Raw genomic sequence first — 21,183 nt, forward strand, 5'->3', positions numbered from 1 at the left:
GTGTGGGTTTTTTTTTCCTCTTTAATTTTTTTTTTTTACACATCACAATGTGTTTTAAAAACTGCCATTAGGGTTCTGTAAAAACAAAAGGTAGTCAAAGAAACAAGGTGGGTTAAGGAGGGATGGGTGGGGTGGGTGGAGAGGAGGAGTGGGTAGGTGGGTGGTGGAGTCTGTAACGTCCGGTGCAACACTTGGCTCTCTGAGGAGGATGACAAGATTGGAGAGGAGGGGGGAGGGTTGGGAGGGGGAAAATGATAAGAGAGAACTGGATGAGTTTAGTTGAAAAGGAGCCCAAAATTTTGGAGAAAATAAACACCGTCTTCACAGCCTCAGTCTCAGAGCAGAAAGAACATTTCATGCTGTCCTCCTCCTCCTCGTCGCTAATACCGCATCTTCAAACGACTCTGGAGGCCAGTGGTCCAAGGAGGTTTGGGGAGGGGGGCAGGTGAAGGTGTTGGGGGGGCTTAATGTCAGCAAGTTTCTCTCACAACTGTGAGGACTCTGGACACAGGAGAACGAGGACAGATCACCCTGAGGGGACACAGACAACAGAATATTAACGGAAGTCTGACGAGGGTATTGAAAGCCCCCCCCGACTTAAAACTAAACGCTGTGACAGAATTTTTTTTACAAGACAAGTACTAATTGGCACCGTTAACGCGGAAAAGACTCAACCCACAGAGTGAGAAAGAGAGAGACACAAACATCCCACAGCCCACTTTATCTCATCCAAGGATGAGTCATCGCCTGAACAAATTAATACACAGCATCTCTCCTGCACTGCACCCGTGACAAACAGCCTCGCTCCGTGACTGGTTCTGTATGTCCTGAAGACAGAAAGAGCAGCTGTGGGCGGTAACTGGAAAAAGAGAGGAGGACAACTTGTTAAATTTATGTGTACGCTTGTAGCAAAAATCTGCCTCACTCCACGTGAATGAGGGTGACTGATGAACCCTTCAAAGGCAACAGATCCGAACAGAAACAGGAGATGCATCACCGTGGGATAGGTCCAGATGTGGTTTTTTGTCACTGTATAGGAAAGTGCCCGTGTGTTTGCCAGGGGAATGGTGGTGATCCAGAGTGCTGCTTGCTGAATATCAACACAGACTCTCTTCACTCACTCATTTCCTCCCCCTCCTCCTCCCTTCCACTGCACTGTCATTCCTCCTACCTTTTATCTGGATCTGCAGCACCTGCTTTCCATAAGGGCTTCTTTATCTTTTCCCACTTTCTACTGTATAACAAGGGTGTCCTTCAGAAGCACAAATTGAGCCACAATTTTTGTGAAGCAGTCTGCACACTCACCAGGTGGGTTGCTGCTGAGGCAGAAAGGGGGAGAAGGGTCATTGCTGTTTGCAGGTGGAGAGCTTGCGGATTTTGCTGGCTGTGGAGACTCCTTTACGTGAGGGGTTGGACGAGGATGAGGATCGGCGTTCGGCTTTGGCCTTGCTGTTCAGAGACCCCCCTTCTGTCCCATTCACACAAACTGGCTTGGCTACAGCTGGACTGTGGTCTGCGTTCCCCTGATCCTGATCTTCTTCGGCCACTTGTCCTAAAGACACAAACACACACATACGAGGCTCAAAACAAACCCAATACACCAGTGTTGAGTGCTGCTTTGCTAACCAGCTGTGAGTTTGTAGTATGAGCAGACCCCTGTAGACATTTACCTTGTTTTATCCAACATCAAAGCACCAAAAACACTCGGACACTCATGTGCGACAAAAACCTTTGTGTTGCGTCAGGCTCTGAATTTCAGCACAAGGTCCAGGCTTTCTACTCCACGTGTCCAAGGAACCAGGAAGTCAAAAGATTAACTTAATTCTTAATTAGTATGAAAAAGCGACACTAATGCTATCCATTAAGGACAATAAAAACCAACCTTTACTTTTAAACCAGTTTCTAGTTTCTTCTTCTCTTTAGGCCTAAAGATTTTGTAACAGAAGGCATCGAATGTGAATGAGGAGTTTATCAGAGAAGTCAGTTTTGTGATTTTGGCTGCATTCACATGTAAAATCAACACTCTTGCTTGTTGTTAGCAGATATACTGCTGGTTTGAATGTGCTATGCTGAGTACATACTGAACTACCCTTGCTTTGTTTTCAAACCGCCTTAGAGAAAGAAGCTAAAATGGACACAAAGCATGGAAGAAAGACCTGCAGATGCACAATGTAGAATATAAAATTCTGTTTTTTGAACAGAAAAGCTCGCAAACATATTATAGTTCACCCACAGAAGAATTTATGAGTTTGCAAAGAGCCAGTTCACTAGATGATATCAAAAATGCCAAAAATAGAAAACAGCCTACTGCATTTTGTCATACATGACTTATTTTATCCATTAAAAACAAACCAACAAAACTGCACAGTCATCAGAAACCCTCACCAAAACCCCCATGATAACACAAGAAACCTGAAGCTGTGAGAACTGAAGGGGACTTAGGCTCATTTCTAATCAATATTTCTATTCTTAGATTCTACTGAAACACTCGCATGACTCACAGCTCACAAATGATCTGTATTTTTCGTATACTGGATCATACTGCAAGTGTGTATATATTTTGAGAGGGGAACGCTGAAAATCTAGTTTACCAACAGCACCATCAAAATGTCAGGTCAGGTAATGGTGAGAAGTGTGCGACAAACCGAAACCTACAACAACAGGAAATCCACTGGCTGAAAAATAGAAATTAACCTCAGTGTGACCAGTTTATTTCAGTACAGACATGTGTGAGTATCTGTGAGTGCAGCAGGCGCCAAGATAAACTTACAGGTTCCCACACAGCACAAACTGCAAGTCTGAGGAGAACATTAAGAGCAGGGACATATATATTTACTGATTACGAGAGAAGAGGTCAAACGAGTGATTTAATTTACCAAACACACCAACATTTTATTCTTGTGAAGCTTCCTGTGAGTGAGAGAGCGTGTGTGTGTGTGTGTGTGTGTGTGTGTGTGTATGTATCCTGGAAACCCATTCAGACTCCCACACTGAAACCATTTCAGCAGGATTATTTTTAGATCGCTTCATTCACATTCTGCAGCTCCATTTGGTTTTTTAATGTGGGGCACCAATTCTAGATATCCGACACCGACTACTGCATTTATTATTACCGACTGTTGCCTAGCAACAGATAAAAGATTTTAATTCGGGGGGGGGGGGGGGGGGGGGGGGTTTAAAGGAAGAGTCGGGGTGCAAATTAAATCAAATGAAAAGATGCAGTTAATATCTGCTCTTACCAGAGCCTGTCAACAGTGGGTTAAAGTTTGTACACATATCATTTAAGTGCACCTTGTTCCAGCCCTCTGAACCTTATTTCATGGCAAATCATTATGACTCGGCACAGCCTGGAGAGGAAATGGGGAATTTAAGATGCCTCAGGTTCATACTGGGACAAGCCTGATCCAGACGTCCACATTTCCGCAAAGACCGTGAGGGCAAAGAGCCATCATGCTGTCAGCGTATAAAATGCATGAGAGCAGTCTGACGCAGAGATTTTAAGGCTTTTATAAGAACTTTTCATAAGTCTCACTTCTGCAGGAAAAAGGGAATCACTCACAGCACAAAATGTAGTAATGTTTACTATTCAGGGATTTCACAAACAATGAAAAACAAGAAAAGAAGAAAAAAGGGGGGTAAATTAGCAGACGAGCAATGAACCCTCACATTTAGGTCCTGTCATACGCAGGTATTCTGGTAAACTCAGCTTACATTACATTTAAAAAAAAAAAAAAAAAAAATGGTGCTTGAGGTCACTTAACACAGAGCTTTGGGAAAACTCGCTCCTACTGGCTCGTAAAATCAACATTTTGTCTTACATCATAGAAGGTGTGCTCCTATATTTGTTTTATTTTTGGCAAACTGGACACCATGATATCATTTGTAGGTCTGGCACACATTTCTACATGCGTAAGTGTGGATGTAGGCTTATAGGAAATCAGAGAATTGCAAGTCTATTAATTTATGATTTTTTTTTTTTTAAACTGCTGCTTTCCTAACTTTGTTAACTTTATGACTAAAATAAGTTAAAAGGATACCAACGAATTACTTCTTCCTCCACTCTACTCAGGATCCTTTAATAGGCAGTTTGTCTACTGAGTTCCTCTGAATAATAATAATAATTAATAATAATAATATTATCATCAATAACAACAACAGTAATAACAGTAACAACAACAACTTTTAACGAGTATTTAACATGTTTTGTCTTCATCAAGGTCGTGTCAGGTAATTTGTAGTCAAGTCTGGTCCCATTCATATTCATATCATTTTAAAACTACATGAACTCACACTGCACTGCAGCTGCACAGGGCCACAACCACGAGACATGATAGAAAATGTTATAAAACAATGCACACAAATAAAAACCCTGAGACTCACACAATTCCTAAATCGGTGTGGAAATCCTAGGAAATGACAGCAGCTTCCACGATTTGAGTTCACTGATTTGCACAGCCACTCCCAAAAGGAAATCACCAAACATGAGCACGATGTCAGGCTGAATGATTGAAGTGAAATAAATGATGTGTGATTACCAAGCTACATTAAACACCACATATCTGATCATTTGTGCGCTGACCTTCACACTGAACCCAAAGCCTTCAGTTTTAGTAACATTAAGACGTGACTGTTTTATTCTTTGCAATATGGGACGGAAAGATTAGCAGTAAGGCCTTTATCAAAACCAACAGTATCTGATAATTGCAAACTGCTGTAACATACTGAATACTTTAAAAGGGCAAGTACTTAATGTGAACTTCGATTTCTATGTGAATGGGATGGAAACAGCAGCGATGATTAAGTATTAATTATTTAGTCACAGGACATTACCTAATATATTTTATCCATACCATTTTACCATTTCCACACAAATCTTTAAAACAACCCATTCTTTCTGAATGTTTGTAAAGGCACAATGAAAGGCTAGGTGCCCGATTTCATACACATGTGACTATAGGACTGAAAACCCCTGAATGCAAGGAATAAGAGCTCTGGCCCAATACCATTTTCCACATATGGCATTAGCTACTCTGCTTACTTAGCCTCTGGAGGAAACATCCAATGTCTTGTGTATCCTGGATATCGACATTACACAGAAAATTTAAGACTTCCAATGTTATGCAGTTGTTTGGAAATACGAATTTTAAAAAAGCAAACAAAACCCATGGTTTTGATACTGCAGTGTTTCCATTTTCATTAACTGACCTTCAAAGCCAAAGGAAGGAAGAAAAACTCCTTTCTTTCATTAATCATTCACTTTGTGTTATTTATGTGCATTTCTTTAATTTCAGTTCAATGTAAGTATTTATTACATTTGGAAGTTTCCTGATTTCTCTTTGCTGCTCTGTCTGTGTGTGTGTCTGTGTGAGTGAGAGAGAGGAAGGAGTGGTGGAGCACAACACAGAACCCAGCAGCAGAGGAAGAACAGAAGCATCAATTGGGCTGAAGACAACTCCTCATTACCGTACAGCAAGTGCAATAAAAGCTTCCCAACACGTGCTCCAAAGAGAGACAGACACTAACAAACCCCAGATATCTGTAAGCCCGAGTACTGGCTGACACTCTGTCCTCATGTGAATTTTCAGTAGTTCAGCTGTAATTTTGTGTCAGAGTTTAAATGACACCTCGTAGAGGCAGAGTAACAATTATGAAATGTCCAATTTTCTTCAATACAACAAACTAGAACAATGACACAAAACTAAATGGAGGAGTAAAGCAGTGAACCTCGGGCAAACTGTCTCGGATTTCAGCAAATGCATTTCCCCTTTTTGCTCTTCACATTGACCGTATCCCTGCATGCAACCAAAGCCTGCTCAGACCTGACTGTAAACAGAACTAAGACAACCAAAAACCTTTCCTTGTCGACAGATTCCGCATATAGCATATCTGCTTATGGAGAGTACCCAACTCAAATCATAAGAATTATCTAAGCCCACTCTTACCTGGCACTGTGAAGTCCTGAGTGTATATGATCTCATCCTCCCCATCATAGAGCTCGTCATCATCCTCCTCTGTGTAGCCATGCAGATCTTCTAGATAGGGCACCACCGTCATACTCCGCCAAGGGTCCCTGCTCTCTGCGCTGGCAGGGATGGGTACAGGAGGCTCAGATGGAGGGTGTTTCTTCCGCACCCAGCTGGTAAGGTTATAAGGAGGATGGGATGGTGGGGGGGAAAGGGCATGTAGATAACAGATCAGTCTTTTATTTTTAGTGTAGAGTATAATTTTCCAAACACCTGATAATTCGTATGCTTAGTCACAGTAATACAATCAAAATACTCACTTGTGTTGCCTTATGTTTTGTATGGAAAACCTCTTCACAGGATCATACTCAAGCATGCCTAGATAAGGGGGGGGGGGGGGGGGGGGGGGGGGGGGGAGAGAACAAAACACAAACACGATGTCAAGGTGAATTTAATCACGATGATCCTGAACAATTTCCTCCACTCACATCTGTTTCCATGGAGCATTTAACAAACTGCTGGGAGGCCACAGCAATGTGGGGAAGGTGAACAGCAGCCAGACAGCAACCTCATTCAAGAACATCAATTAATGAAAGTGATAATCTTATTAATCATTGTATGTCAAAGCATCCTGCACAGCTGAAGAAGTCAATTAAGTACAGTAGAGAGAGAGAGGGGGGAAAAAGGACTGAGCAACAGCTGTAACAATGTAAAGAAGGTTTTGTATCTCAATTATCACAATGTGGGCTGAATCTGTGGGAAAAGCGCAGTGTCAGTGTGATAAGGTAGAAGTGATGCAGTGCCTCTCCTACTAATGTAATTGTTTCCTAGTAGGCAGAAAACAGGAGTATGCAGGGTGCTGATAGCAGTGCTGCGCTGGCTGAAAGACACCTTTTTGTGGCTTATTTTAGGCGATGTAATTATGGACCGACTATTTCTCAGGTGCTGCGCCATCACACACACAGACGTCATACCGATGACGGGGGACTGAAGCCCAGTATGTTTTTCAGAAGAAACAAATCAGGGAGTTCTTTTTTCTCTTCATTGTTAAACATTTGATTCCTTTTGACAGAAAAAAAAAAATGTTTAAATTGCCTCCATTTGACCCAGAATCATTTTACAGGTATAAGCCCCAGCACTTATACCCGGCGCTTTTTTCCATAAAAGGACAAAGAGAGCAAAGCTGGATAATATGCTGAAATACAACTTAGCTTTCAGCCTTCATTGAAGGATTTCATTAGTTAGTAAAAACATAATCTTCCCAACATTGTTCTTGGATTTTATAGGCAGTGGGTTTGGGCTCTTGTAATAGATTCTTTTTCTGTTCCTTGTTTTTTTCCTCCTCCTTAGTTTCTTCTTCTTCTTTTTTTTAAAAATTTATTTGTTTTTAACTGAAGGACTCTTGCCTTTTTTGTTTTTTAAACAAGGGGCAAAAGCAGTGCAGTATTTCACTTGGGAAAAACAATGCCCGACTGTGAAGTGCTTAGTATTCTGCTGCTGGCTCCAGATCAATGGAAACTACGTCAACAGCTGGAGGGATTTCTACAGTTTGGTGGAAGCCTGGCATGCTGAGAAGCCACAGTGACTTCCAGTGTCACAGCACCACCTACTGGGTGCACACAGAAAAGATCACAGTGAAACTGCTTGACATTTGAGTGATTTATTACCCACTAGACTGCTGGTTTTTCTATCCTATATTCTCCTGTTCACCAATCCTAGCAGTCTAGAGGATGTTTTCAGATATGATTAATAAGCATGACAAAAACATCTACTGTTAACGCTATGATCTTTAATGGATTCATTGTGCCCTAAACTGTAAATCCACTGCCTTTTATTTCAGCCTACACCTAAAGACTGACAGGCATAAAGGACTGAAAATAAATGTCAGTTTTTTTAAGTGTGACTCATTTTGCATTTCATGAAAATTGAGCTAAATCTAGGATAATGTATAGAAAACAAACACTGTAGTTTTGGATAAGGAGGGAAGCAACCTAAGAAACAAAATAATATATAAACCTGATGCATGCCTCATCTTGCAAACCATCTGGTGTACCGTCCTCAGTGGACAGCGGTTACAGCAAAACACCTGACTGCTAGGTGGTTAGTTTTGTGATGACGTTCAACAGCTGCAAGTAATTTTAATTTTAGAAGGGGGCACACCATCTGAGATTTTAAATAAACATCTATAGCAAACTTAATGTGTCACAAGTAACAGCCTGTTTTGTATCTTTACTTCGCAGCTCCTCCTACATGTCTCAAATGGTCAAAAATGGTTGGATCCATGCATTGGATTTGGCACCGTTTTTACACTGGATGCTCTTCCTAAAGCAATCCTATTTATCCGGGCTTGGGTCTGGCACAGAGAGTACACTGGTCTGCGTCTCCTTTTGAGCTCAAATAAGGGATCTTTCATGTGTTAACCACTTCATCGTAAAGCCACAGATTGAGAATAAGAGGGTCTTCATAGGAATCAGTAAACAAGGTACATCAAAAAGGTTTTTTTTTTCCCTCCAATTATATCTACCGGTATATATCTATATCTATATCTCTAACCGCATCTGTAACCGGAAGGTCGCCGATTCGATCCCTGGGCTCTCTGTCCTGGTCGTTGTGTCCTTGGGCAAGACACTTTACCCTACCGCCTACTGGTGTTGGCCAGAGGGGCCGATGGCGCGATATGGCAGCCTCGCTTCTGTCAGTCTGCCCCAGGGCATCTCTGGCTACAACTGTAGCTGCCTCCACCAGTGTGTGAATGTGAGAGTGAATGAATAGTGGTATTGTAAAGCGCTTTGAGTGCCTTGAAAAGCGCTATATAAATCCAATCCATTATTATTATTATCTATATCTCTATATCTATCTATCTATATATATATATATATTTTTTGAAGTACATGTACATAGAAGCTTCCTGTGCACTCGGCACATATACATATGATGGTCAAATTCGTCCCATACTTTTGCAAGCATATTGGAGTCACTGCAGCCACTGTTGCTGTTATGCTACCTGCAGGTGAACAAGTGAAACTTACAAACCCAAATCTTTCTAACAGTACATGTTTCGATTGTTACCGGTGAAAAGCTGCAGAATTAAAGCACCTCGAAATCAATTATTCTTTTTGATAGGCACTGTATATTGACACCTCTAAAATACTAAGAACACCTATCAATAGCTGTGAATATGGTAATATTTCCAGTCCAACAAACACTCAATGCTGACTTTTCACTTTAAATCTGTGTGCACACAGGGAATGAAACACCACTCTCAGGTGCTGTTCAGCATTTGCAAGGAGGCGACAGACCACTGAATTGGCAAAACAAAATGCCAAAATTCATGCAGAAAATATAAACACTTTGGCTTCGAACAACACCAACCTCGCAGCAGGTCCGACAGGAGAGGTCCACACTCCTCAGGAATAGTGTACTCTCCTTTTCCAATGTTCTCAAATAGCTTATAGATGTTGTCCCCCTCAAATGGATACAGACTTGTTGTAATGTTATATCTGATTGAAAGGAAGCAAGAGTCAGAAAGAGTCAAGGACAGAATTTAGAGCTTTATGTGGATAAATGCATGACAAGTACGCAGAGTGCCGCTCACAGTGTTACTCCAGCAGACCAAATGTCCACTTTAAACCCTGAAAAGGTGTCCAGTCCATTGGCAATTTCTGGAGGCTGAAAGGCTGGAGAGCCCTGACTAGTACGACATGTGTCATCCTCTGCAAATGGGTGAAGGGCCTGAGGAAAAACAGCAAGAAAGAAATAGATTATTTTTTGTTCCTGTATACATTTCAATGCAAATAATTATAAACTTAACACCTTTAAAGCACCAACATAAGGAACAAACACAAGCACAAGGAATTAAAGTCATACACAAAGTCTATACAAAGAAATGCCAGCCCTTTTCTTCTAATCAAGAGTAAGAATTCAGAGAGTTTACGGAACTCTGGCAGGCGATGCTTACCTCTGCTACTCCCAGGTCGGAGATTTTAAGCGAGCCATCTGTGGTCAGCAGCAGATTCCCTGGTTTAATGTCTTTGTGAACTATTCCCTGGCTGTGCAAATATTCAAGGCCATCTAAGAGTTGGCAAAAGTACCTACAAGAAGCATCAACCAGAGGGAATTTATGGACACATTTAAAACCAGCCAAAGTCAATCACAGTAGAAGAAACTTATTATTTCTGTGGTTAGATAAAGCTGCATCACATTTTGCTTCAGCGGCTTTCCAGCAGTGACCCGACATTCACACAGTCTACGGTCAGCAATTTTAACGGTAGAGGCCCTGAAGTCTCCGATCTAAACTTAGGTTTGGAGCAGCGGCTGCAGAGAGGCTCAGACTAAATATAGCAGAGAGACTCAGGGATAGAGGAAGCAGAGAGGAGAAGTAAGAGGAAGACTTACCCGTGAGCTTGAAATACTGGAAACCTTTTCTCTGGGACGCTATCCAGCATTTCTTGCATCCCACAAACGCAATACTCCATCACCATATACGTAAGTCAGGAGTCAAGAGAATTTACCAAACCAAACAAACACATTTTTTACAATTATGAACCAACTATAAAATCGGGAAAAGTGCAGAACATAAATAGAACTTGGGTACAGAAATAACCAACTGTAAAATAGACCGTCTATAATAATTAATGTCAAAAATCAACATATGCTTATTCAGTAGGTAAAAGATATATTTTCTGCTTCTCTTCATTGTAAAGAACGTCCACCAACTGAATCACATTCTTGTGTTGGAGTCTTCTTAGCAGCTGAATCTCCCTATAAATGAACATACAGAGAAAAGACATGAAAATGCATCCACTTGCTTACTTAATGAGAGAAATTTTCTATTAGTATCATTTTCTACTGGGCCATGTTAGCTGCATAATGTAGGTTAAAGGCTGGGTACCGTACATCTGCACACTGGCTTCAGTGAGTGACTGTACAGCATGGCCACAACTGTATTATTAGTTTCATTACTTTCTAATAACCTGCTAAACAATGCGAGAACTGGTGAAAAATCTAGTTGTTTCACTACATAATGCGTAACAGGTTTATGATTTACTCTATACAGACAGTCAAATTTAAATTCATCATGTGATTTAGTTCTTAATGAAAAACATTGAATTAAGAGAAAACACATTTAAGACCGACTAATAGAAGAGGATGAGCAGAGTTGCAAGGACACCATGTTATCAGCTGAAACTGGCTTCTGATGGCCATGGGTAACAGTGCTGTCTGACATTTGCTGCTACTAACTTTAACAGAACACCATGCAGAAAAGGACACTTGGTGAAATATAGAGTTGCTGTCATCACAGTTTGCCCAGCAGAGCGGCTAAAGCCCTGACATTTACAATGCTCAGTATAGGCTAAAGCACCAGCAGCAGAGCAGATACAGTTAGGCTTTTTTTGGACAGTGGCACATTTTTCTTTGTAGCTATGACTATGTAACTGGGATTATGAATAAAATGAATAATAAAAATAATGAAAATTTCTATAATTTCTAAACTATTAGTGCCTGCTAAACAATGGATTGTTAAATTCTGACATGTGTCATACTGTTCGATTGTTTGTTAATGAGACCCTAACAAATATGCACCCACCAAAAACAGTGCAGCAGTAGCAACTCCATTCTTACTATAAAGACAGATAACCTGACAGTTTACTTTGCTGCCCAAAGAGGAGATGTTCAAATCACCGGCATGGCAAAACCCCTGGAGACTGAACATTAATCAGCGAGCCATGAAAGGGAACGCTAATGAATCTGGATTGTAAGAGGGGAAAAAAAATAAATAAATAATAAAAAAAATAAAAAAAAGCACAAACCACAGACTTTCCAGGGGTAATATCCAGATGCTCCCACAGGAAATATTGAGGGCTTGCTTTACAATTACAGGAAGGAATCTAAAATCAAGTATCATTTTGTATTTTTGCACATTTCGCTGAGCATCACGATATATTATTTGCACTCATAACAAGACAACTTGTATTGGTCATAATTCAAAGCAGTTAGCATAACTATGAATGAAATGCTGCTTACTTCTCTGTAATATTTTTTCATATATAGTGAAGACCGGTTTGTTTAACTGCCATTTATGTTACATAATGCAGTAGAGGTAAACAGGGTAAAAAAAACCCCAACAACAACATTTTTTTGATTGTTGAATAAGATTCTCCGCCTGCTTCTCTTGATACTACATCACACAATAACAAGTCAAAGCCATAAAGGAGGGCTGCCTAAAATAAATAACACTCTTCAGTCCCTTCAGAGCTGAGACATCATCTGTGCTCTCACAAAATACACACTTCAGAGCTTTTCTGGCCGTCGTCACCCTGCAGTGTATGAGCTGCGTCAATCCTTCGTCTTAAACACAACCCCCCCTACTGACAAATGGATATTCAGGGGCTAGTCAGCCTCTCGCTTTCACACACAGACACACAAGCGGTTACTGCTGCATCACTGCACTGGCAGAAAGACTAAAAAGCTCACCCACATGTAGAACAGAGCAACATTAAAATATCGAGTCTGAAACTGGCTACTAAATGATGTACAGATGTGTGAACTGTAGGAAATCACAGTGCATTAATAACAGAGCTCATTTCCATAAAAAGTGAATCATGAAATGGAGGCAGGGCTGTTGCTTAAGGCACACTGACTGCTGCAGTCCATCCACAGTCTGAGTTCAAATGTGCACCGATGGACCTCGTGCATTCGAGGCCTGCAATCCGCAGAGCTTAGTCATATGGCAGTGACTCAGGCACACAGCACCAACATAAACAGCTGATCAAAATCTGCATCTCCACTGTGCGTACCCGTGTGTGTGTGTGTGTGAGCCTGTCATTCCAAATGTGGGAAGGGCATTCTTGGCGTGTTACCATAGGAACAGAAGTAGCATTGCTCAATCAAAGCAAGCATAAGCATGCTTGTCCCTATAGCAACACTTTAAAAGCAGGAAGTGTTAGGCACACAGGAATGCTCAACAGTGGCTGAATAGAGAGGCTGGGGGCTACTATGACACCCAAGCACAGACAGGCATTCACAGGCTCGGGAATACAGCTTCCTCAGGCTGGAAAACGTAAGGCAAACACCAAGTGGGAGGGGTGTACAAGAAGAAAAAGTACAAGGGGGAAAAAAGCAAAGGGAAAACAATTTCACACATCAAGAGACACTGCTATGGCCCCATTAACAAAGTGACAGAACCATGTACTATTGCAGCCTATAAATATAACCAAAGAAATCTAAAATAAGAAAGTGAGAACTGGCTTTAGATGAGCTACATTGTAACTCAGGAAAAGATACACCAGCATGCAAAGAAAGCAGTTGAGGCTGATGAAGACCTGCTTCGTGAAGCTGTGTGATATTCTAACACACCTGTTCAATCTGAAGCTCTCAAGGCTGCGGAAAATGCCTTGCTTGGTTCCCGTTCCAAAAAGTCATCTCACCAACCACAATGACTACAGACCTGCAATGGTCCCCTCACATGTCATTAAGGGTGTTTTCACACCTATAGCTTGTTTACTCTGGTCTCAAACAGTTGATGCTTGTAAACTGTAGCTTTTCCTTGTGGTTTGATTTCACACACAGAAAAAATTCTGTGTGAACCAAACTGCGTAACTACAAACCCTTTATAAGGAATTCACATCGTTTAGCTGTTGGATGTATAGTCTTAGGTTTGTGTAGAAGCTGCTGTGTAATTTCCTGCAAATAATTAATAAAGGATCTAACTATTTATCTAAAAAAGAATGTGGTGCAAGAGTTTAGGCATTTTAACAGATCTTAGCTCTTGGATAACTTTTACCAGGGTCTATGAGCTTAATTAGCATGCCAGGGGTATTACTTGTTCACATTTAGGTCCAGAATATACTCTATTCCGGACACAGACAGCTGAAGACCTGACGGCTGGTGGCTCATACTTCTTTTTAAGTTTCCTTTAAGTCCACTGCTTGGGGTGCTCGTGGCTCAAGAGTTGGGAGTCCGCCTTGTAATCGGAAGGTTGCCAGTTCGAGCCCCGGCTTGGACAGTCTTGGTCGTTGTGTCCTTGGGCAAGACACTTCACCTGTTGCCTACTGGTGGTGGTCAGAGGGCCCGGTGCCGCCAGTGTCCGGCAGCCTCGCCTCTGTCAGTGCGCCCCAGGGTGGCTGTGGCTACACTGTAGCTTGCCATCACCAGTGTGTGAATGTGTGTGTGGATGACTGGATGTGTAAAGCGCTTTGGGGTCCTTAGGGACTAGTAAAGCGCTATACAAATACAGGCCATTTACCATTTAGTCTGTGCATTGTAATGAAAATTCCCAGCTGACAAGTCTGCATGGTCACAAAACAAACACCTCAGAAAGAGGAAAGATCTGAAAGACCAAGAAAACGCTAAAAAACAACTTATTGTAGGATTGCTAGTTAGGCTAGCAAAAGCTGCGTTAGACCTTCAGAAAACCTAGATAAAGTAGTGGTGTACTTGAACAAATGTGACCTTCATGGAAGAGTCAATAAAAAAAAAAGAAAAAAAGAAAAACATTTCCTGTGACCTCAACATGAAACTCAGCAGAAGTTTGAAAATGAAATAAACAAGCCTGATGTATTTTGGAAACAAGTCCTGTGAACTGATGAAGTTAAACCAGACCGTTTGTAGTGCAAAGGGCAAAAGGTACATGTGGAGGAAAAGCGCTGAACATTTTTATGGCACGAACCCTTCACCCACTGCTTAGTTTGGTGAGGACGATGGCCATGGAGAAGATTTTTCTGGCAATAAAAAAAACAAAAACAATGAATTCTATGAAATACCGCCAAACTTCTAGAAGGAAACAACACACCATGTATAAGGCAGCTGAAGATGAATAGGGGAGACCTTAAAATACACCGTGGATTACAACAGGAACTGCAAGATTAAGGTTTGGACATGGTGCTCACAGATGCCCGATATAAAAAACAAAACAAAACAAAACAAAAACAAACCCCCCAAAACAAAACAAGCATGGATATTAAACGAACTCTGCATGCAAGAAAGCTCATAAATTTCACATAACTGGAAGCCTTTTGCAGGAAAATTTTGCAAAATTCTCTCTAACAGCATTCTAAACACTCAAAAAAAACAAACAAAAAAACCCCAAAACCCTTTAAGTTGTAATACTAGCCTGAGAAGATGTTACAAAGTACTGACTGTGTATCTATTTTTATAAGATTTGCACATGTGGACAAACCGGTTTTCACCATTCTGCTTTGAACAAACTTTTCAAAGTTTATCAGGGGAGACAGGCTACAGACTTGGGACTGGACTCAGGCCTGGACGTGACCACTCAAAAATAAAACTTAAAAAAGGAAAATGAGTCAGTGTCTTAATAGAAAATAAATGTCTCACAAGTTACATTTATTTTGCCAACAGTTGGTTTTCTAAGGATTTCAAATTTTGCATTTTCATTTTAACCTCTACCATCACTTCTGGTCAGCTTGTGCGTTTTGTTTTGTTTTGTTTTTTCCCCCAGCCATCATTGACTTAGTGACCTTTACACAAGGACTTACCCTAGTGAGATACTGAAACTCTAAAAACGCTCTTGTAACATTTTCCTTATCGGGACTTTTACGTAACACTGAAGATTTGCACAAAATACTTTTTTATAATGATTTTCTTCCTCCAGAAAATCAACACCAGTAACTGGACTTTGCATTTGTAGGTGTATTTAATTTGTTGTACTTTGATTACAAGTCACAAGTGCTAATTACCAACACTACACCCCAGAGCCAGTAATGGGGTAGGGAATGCTAATTTATTGTTTTCTGGTTCTCTGCTGACATTAAATCAGACTTTGTCTTAGTGGTGTTGTTAAATATTCCCACTCATATCATAGAAGACTCAACAGTGCAAAATAATAAATAAAAATCGAGCAGAAATAAATAAGTATTAACAACATTGAGGTGAACAGTGATAAATGGTGAATTGAGCCGACTGCATTCTCAAACTGCATCGTAGTGCAAAGGCAGCACTATGGGTGAACAGAGCCAGTGAAGATACTAACAGCTGAGACTACAGCTGCTGCAAGGCTCTTTTATTCCCAGCAAACTAAAATGCAGCTTTAGATTATAAAGCACAGTTTTCTAGGACAAAATTTGTTTAAGTTAGATAAAACACGCCATTGCAATACCAACAAAATGATTCTAACTGAGCTTACGGGCTTTTTCATTGCTCTGCTGCTGTTGTGACTGTGGCCTAAAAAACCCCCCAAACAAACAAAAAACCCCCACATTATCTTGCAGCTTCTTTCTGTCTGGGTGAACTTGCTCTGACAGTTTTCTAAGGCTTACTCTATAATTAGCACAGGCCCAAGGCGAAAGGCTGGAGTGATATTTAATAATACTGATGTGATTAAAACTACCGATGCTCATCAAGAAATGTGGGATGCAAAAAAAGAAAGAAAAGAAAAAAAGAACACACAGACATGACAGCTAAATCACAGAGGCAGTGAGACAAAGGAAACAGAGCCCCAAGAACAGAAAACAATTACACAGTTACTAGAAATCCATCTACTACTCACAAACAAAAACAAAACACGTTACTGGTTTGTATAAGTAATATTTGATGACTAGGGGTGCAACGATACACAAAATTCACGGTTCGGTTCGGTTCAATACTTTGGTGTCATGGTTCGATATTTTTTCGATACAAAAAAATTGTTCATGCCTTTTTAATTTGTCATTTATTAAAATTATAAATATATATTTTAACTCAAAAGTACAGTTTTTAAATTTAACCCTAACCCTTGTGCGTGTTTTTTATTTTGACAGCGAATGCGCACCTGCGGACCACTTATGTGCAGCCCTGGTTATTTAGCTCGTCATATTGCAGCCACAGAAATTCTTTTGTCCATGAAACCATAAAGCTGCACTTTCTTTTTGCCTTATAGTCTGATTTGTCATAACTTCTCCTGCTGCTTTTACACACGCACTCACATAAGCTCAGCGATTCTCTGCGCGATCAACCTCTCACATGTTTAAGCTTGCTGCGGGAAATTTCACTTGTCATGTTTGCATAGTAAGCTAACGATTAATAAGACGATGTCAGAGGAATTGGTGCACAAATTATCATCACTCACCAATCAGTACTGTCGCTCTCTATACACAGTTCGCACGATTGCAAAGTGAAAGCAAAAAAACAAGCGCAAATTCAAACGCGACTTCAATATGTCACATATTGACAGTGGCTCACCGATGCCAATGACATAATTACCCAGCTACATTTCTGAAAGAATGCAAAAGCATTGACATATATTTTTCCTACAATAGCCCGACGGGCAGGGAAGAGATAGATTTTGGTAGCCCGACTGAAAAAAATCGCTAGCTCCGGGACGTCGGGCTAGCGATATTGCAAGCCCTGTATCTGATTGAGGAATCACTCATCTTTGGAAAAGAGAGTTTATTACAGAGAAATGTCTCTTTCCAAAATAAAAGCTATACTATCCGCTTCTTCTGGGCTATATTCTCAGCAGCATAAGGAGAATCATGTGCTAACAGCTGTCTAAATGACTCGGCTAAAGTTAGTAGCATGCTTGTTGTTTTTGTCTTTGCACTAGGATGATGTCAGCGTAAATGTGCAGTCATATTCGTTGTGTTCCCACTAGTGCTTTCAGGTTAATCTCGTTGAAATGACCTTAACGCCACAACACGGCAAATCTCCGTTAACGAGCTACCGCCGATCGCTCCGTGCATGGGGCTAGACGGCCAACACGTTAACGAGCTAACTGCGCTAACACACTAGTTCACACCAATGTAATTGAGCATTGCATGGCACATCCAACATACTGTTTTACTTTAGTCCATGACTCGCTTACCTTCAGGGTCATACCTCACATGAAAACCAAAATAATTCCAAACGCCAGATCTGAATGAGAGTGGGGGAGGTCCATGTTGCTGAGAGCTTAACTTCTGTCTCGCTAGCTTGCCCTGTGCTCTTCCTCCTGACTATGCTGTCTGTGTGGAGCGCTCAGTGGATCTGCGCTCCACAGTGCAGCCTAGGCGGAGTAGTCGAACACAGATTCACTGAGCGCTCAACACAGACAGCATAGTCAGGAGGAAAATTGATAAAATAAATTACAAATGTTGTATTGTTCGATACATATGCGTACCGAACCGAAAGCACTGTATCGAACGGTTCAATATCGATACGAATATCGTTGCACCCCTATTGATGACATATTTTTTTTCCTCTGTGCATGTTGTGTAGATGCACTGGAATTAAATAACCGCTTTATCAAATGGATAAGTGAAGATCTGAGCTGAAGACACCGTTTTTTTCCCCCCATCACAGGGGGGATTGCGAACAAAAAACTAAGCATTAACAGAGTACGTTGATGAAAGTAATCAGGTTTCATGTTTATGTGACTACTGCAAAAAGCTGACAATGACCTATTGATGTGCATCTAAAAATCGCTGAATGCAGCATCCTCATGCAGCCTTTCGCTGTCTCCTTCACATTTTAGCAAAAATACACAACCATTTCCTGCAGTTTTTTTTCCCCCTATTAGATAAAAACAGATCCACACATTTGTGCATCGCTAATAAATCACTCTTCTCTTTTTTATGGCTAGGTGTAGAAAGTCATCATTTAGGCCAGATCTGCAAGTTGGCCTTGCATCTACGGATGGTGTTTGGCATATGTGTGTGCGAGCCAGCTTTGACTGGGAGGTACCATTAGTGCAGCGACACAAATGCTATTGATATTACCGATATAATTCTACTATTATTGACTTTGTTCATATAAATGACAGATGGATTACCCACCGCAATGATCAACGACTCTTACATTTTAATGGCTGCACAAGCACAACCTCACTCTCAGGATTCAAGAGTGATGCTGACTATGTAAAATTATCTTTGCTATGTCAATTGCTGGACAGGTTTGGCTTTGTTAAGTGAGAAAAATAACTGTGTATTGAAATTAAATGTCTCAAACATATTACAGTATTCTGGTGTTTGGATTGAAACTAAGGCTTTGTGTCTGCCTTTTTCCCTTATCAGTTATGATCGGTAGGTTTCAAGTACAGTATCAGGTTTTTCATTTTAAAAATACAAATTAGGAGTTGTACACGTTTCGGAAAGGGAGCTGCATTTTTTTAAAGGCTATGGCACACATTAAAACTCATAAGAAACTGATTTTACTGTTGGCAGGCTAAATTAATTTTCTGTGTAGTGACTAAAATTAATTATATTTTGATCATACACTGCAGGCATGCCACCTAGTTTTACCTAGTACAACCAACTAAAAAGACCTTTCAAGAGGCATGTGTGAAACAAGATAAAACACAAATTGGGAAACACTCACTTTTTCACATTGGCTTCTCCATTGGGAATCCTCCTAAGCTTCTTCTTCTTCAGTATCTTGACTGCCCTACGACAAAGAGTCTCTGAGTCCAGCATTTCTTTCACCTTGCCATAAGATCCTTCCCCGAGTAGATCCCCCATCAAGTACTTTCCTATCAGCTTTGCCCTCTTCCTCCGAGGCTGGTAGATCACCTCTGTAGAGTCAATGCGGTGAATAAAAGTATCCATCTCCATCAGTTCATTTTCATTTAGATAGTCAGACAGGTGAGGCAACTCGCTGGCACTCATGATTGACAGCTTGTACTTCCAGGGAAGGAAACGGTTTGCTGCTGTGAAGTAACCCACTGGTAACCTTTCAGCACGGAGGTGAGTATTTTAATTCTGCAGGATGAGTTACAAAATACTGAACATTGGAGAGGGAGTAATCAGGCCTGAGAGTTAAGGGGAGGAGGTGGGTGATCAGGCCCAATTTGTAAACTTTTTCACTCAAGAGGGGCAAAAAGGGGCAAAAAACCCTTGGAGTCCAGTACCGAGTTAGTGCTTTATACTGTGCATTTTAACTACATCTACAACAAGTGCGGTTGAACAGAAAACTGGAAAAAAAAGCGATACTACAACGTTTTTCTTCTCTTTCACCAATCACCTCAGAATTAATACCATACAGTCTTAAGCAGAGGCAACCAGTCTTGATTCAAGGCCACGCAGCACGGCATTTCTGTCAAGGGTCCATGCTGGATATCAGAGTTTTCTCAGGGTACATAAGTGTTTATAGCTGGATTGGATCCAAGCACAGATCTACAGCCAGAGCATGCAGCAGTATCAGTCCAATCTCTGCTATCAGTGGGGCTCCTGGAGGTCGACTCCAATGTCCAATGTGTTGAACTGTCCTCAGGTGTCCTCCATGTCACCGCGGTTTTTACTGCCCGGTGCCTGAAAATATGAGTAATTTAAACATTAATAAAAACATAAGCATAAGTTAGCCATCTTTGGTAAACAATCGACAACACATCAACACCTAACCACCTTGAAATCCCGTGGTCAAAAAACAAAACAAAAGTCACCAGGTTATTCTTTCTATATGCAAACATAACAACCTCATATATATGTAAGGATTGTAGTTTACAAGTTCTTAAGCCGGAATAAATATTTTAAGTGTCAACTGTTGGCTAGCTGATAAGCTAGTGCAGCAAGTCTGCTTGAATGAACTAGCCTGAAATGCCACTTTGCGGTCCGTCGGTAAGCACACATTCAGCAAGCACAGTAGGTTTAATCTCAGAGACATGCTTAAAAACAACAAATAGCAATTTAATTTGACAGTGAACTGACAGAGAACAGCTGGTAGGTGAGGGGGTAACCGAAACGTCGTCATCCAACTGGAGCTAACGGTGGCTGTGCACCTCCAGTACTAGCTAGCCAACTTTGCCTGACGTTTGTATTTAGCGTTAGCCAACTTCACCTCCTTTACCGGTGGAAGCGGAGGCAATAATGGGGACACACATTGTTCTCTAAAGACAAGGCATTACGCTTAGCCGACAACAGAGACACCATCTTCAACATCTTCTACACTCAGAAGAAACGCACCAGATAAATTCAGCTAACGCAAGCTAACCGGAGTTGCGTTGGATGCCAATGTAAATAGCGAGCTAGCTGGTTAACAAGCTAACTAACTCCCGGTACTGGGTCTCACCTAGATCCAAATGAACCTCCTTTTCGCTGCAAGGTTTGTCCTCTGTTGTGAGTCCGTCCCCAATGAATAAATTATTTAACTTTAGTCTGACAAAATCTCAGTGATATATTTTTTCCCCTGACTCTTCGTGTTACTCTTGCTTCTCAGGTTGTCGCCATCTTGTTTACCTACCCACCCACCCCCCTACTCGCAGGGACAGCCCATAGGTTAATGCGTCAAATCAAAGTTTTTTCCCCCCCCAAAC

General features: G+C 41.1%; 1 protein-coding gene across 1 annotated transcript; it reads right to left on the bottom strand.

The window, feature by feature from the left end:
* Window positions 1–3: 3 nt before the first annotated feature.
* Window positions 4–21,131, bottom strand: stk11 (serine/threonine kinase 11). The gene is made up of 11 exons (XM_004542517.6): window positions 20,940–21,131; window positions 19,254–20,182; window positions 10,641–10,724; window positions 10,359–10,448; window positions 9,922–10,054; window positions 9,559–9,695; window positions 9,336–9,463; window positions 6,284–6,341; window positions 5,943–6,136; window positions 1,306–1,552; window positions 4–531 (listed from the first exon to the last, which is right to left on the bottom strand). Exons 2-10 carry the CDS (start codon window positions 19,538–19,540, stop codon window positions 1,344–1,346), a joined length of 1,320 nt encoding a protein of 439 aa, XP_004542574.1. The 5' UTR covers window positions 19,541–20,182; window positions 20,940–21,131; the 3' UTR covers window positions 4–531; window positions 1,306–1,343.
* Between the last annotated feature and the right edge of the window lie 52 nt (window positions 21,132–21,183).

The sequence above is a fragment of the Maylandia zebra genome, linkage group LG18, assembly GCF_041146795.1.
Source record: "Maylandia zebra isolate NMK-2024a linkage group LG18, Mzebra_GT3a, whole genome shotgun sequence".
NCBI classification, from domain to species: domain Eukaryota; kingdom Metazoa; phylum Chordata; class Actinopteri; order Cichliformes; family Cichlidae; genus Maylandia; species Maylandia zebra.